A 1595-nucleotide genomic window follows, 5' to 3' on the forward strand; every position below is an offset into this window, starting at 1 on the left:
AACCCGTCCAGAAGACCTATACAATTTTTTTCTTTTTGATTTTTTTACCTGGATTACTGAGATGCGTCAGGACATTTGCTTGTGCTCGTTCTCAGTCGCTGTGTTTCTCTTTGGTTCATAATATTGTCCCACTGCTCCTTAACTCAAGACATTCTCAGTCCCAGTGTTTGTCTCTGATATTGTAATTTCAGTTGTACAGTATGAATATAATGAATAAATGTTTTTAAACTAACATTCAGTTTGAAATGGTCATAATTAAATCTTTGTTGAAATTCAGTTGTGTCGCTGGCGTCGTGTCAACAGACCATCACCACCAGTTAAAAACAACCCTAGAGGAATCCCTGGAGCATGAAGATTGCAGTGGAAGGCTGCTGCCATGGAGAGCTCGACAAAATCTACGAGACGATCAGCTACCTGGAGAAGAAGGAAGGCGTGAAGGTGGACCTGCTTCTCTGCTGTGGAGACTTTCAAGCTGTGCGAAATGAGGCAGACATGGAGTGCATGGCTGTCCCAGCCAAGTACAGGTCCATGCAGACCTTCTACAAGTAACTTCTTTCATTTTRATTTTTCCACGTTTAAAAACAATAAAATAAGAGCTTGCCTAATTTTTGTTTTGTTTTGTTGCAGATATTACTCTGGAGAAAAGATGGCTCCAGTATTAACCATATTTATAGGAGGGAACCACGAGGCTTCCAACCACCTGCAGGAGCTTCCTTATGGAGGCTGGGTGGCCCCTAACATTTATTACTTAGGTGGGAGTTAGGGTTTCACATCTGCCTGCCTGCCTGTCTTATATACCACTAACTTGATCACCTGTCTTTAGGTTATGCTGGTGTTGTTCGCTACAAAGGGATCAGAATCGGTGGATTATCTGGAATCTTCAAGTCACATGATTATAGAAAGGGTAGGTTTGCTGTGATTTGAAATAATTTAAAATATTTGAAGCTATTCTTATTATGTTTAAGGGATCCACAATTCTGTGTAACATTAGACATTATTTGTTAAACATTTACTACAACTGTAAAACAAAGACTAAAAACACAGTAGGCTGTTTAGTTTTTATAAATTAAAACAAAAAGATAGCGCCATTTTATTAACGCCACAAAGCATATCGAGTAAATGTTGATGTTCACTAGGTTTTCAGCTGCAAGGCTGTGGGAGCTCCACCTTAAAGGTTAAAATTTATTTTAGTTTATTTCAAACATGTATACGGAACAAAACAAAAAAATGATGAAAAGTTATAACAAAATTAGCAAAATTAACATATTTGAAAAGGAATGGGAAGAAGTAAAAAAAATTAATCCCACCCTTCTCCGAAACTTATTAACAAAAATAATAGTAAATTCTTATTTTTCCTTAGTCTAAGTCACTATTTCATCAAGACTAATGCTGCGTTCACACCGAACGCGATTTCAGCTTCAAAATCTCATCCAACGCTGAAGATGGTCACTTGTGCACTTTGAGGTCAGACGCAGGTCAGCTSTTGAAGCGSTGCACGGCAGAGCCTCCCCGCCCCTCCCTCCTCTGTCGGGCTCTGTTTAATGTCGGACGAGGAAGTGGCTTTGCTTTATTTACAGAGAGCAAGAGCATGTCAC

At 39.1% G+C, this 1595-nt stretch overlaps 1 protein-coding gene across 2 annotated transcripts in view; it reads left to right on the plus strand.

Annotated features, from left to right (window-relative positions):
- dbr1 (debranching RNA lariats 1) overlaps positions 1-1595 on the plus strand; it is a 22276-nt gene that overhangs the window by 4328 nt on the left and 16353 nt on the right. For both annotated transcript variants that reach the window (XM_014025744.1, XM_014025743.1), the window contains exons 2-4: positions 278-545; positions 628-752; positions 824-904. In XM_014025744.1, the coding sequence (XP_013881198.1) occupies positions 349-545; positions 628-752; positions 824-904 (403 nt within the window). In that variant the 5' untranslated portion in view covers positions 278-348. The remainder of the gene's footprint in view (positions 1-277; positions 546-627; positions 753-823; positions 905-1595) is intronic.

This window comes from Austrofundulus limnaeus, unplaced genomic scaffold (genome assembly GCF_001266775.1).
Source record: "Austrofundulus limnaeus strain Quisiro unplaced genomic scaffold, Austrofundulus_limnaeus-1.0 Scaffold496, whole genome shotgun sequence".
NCBI classification, from domain to species: Eukaryota; Metazoa; Chordata; class Actinopteri; order Cyprinodontiformes; family Rivulidae; genus Austrofundulus; species Austrofundulus limnaeus.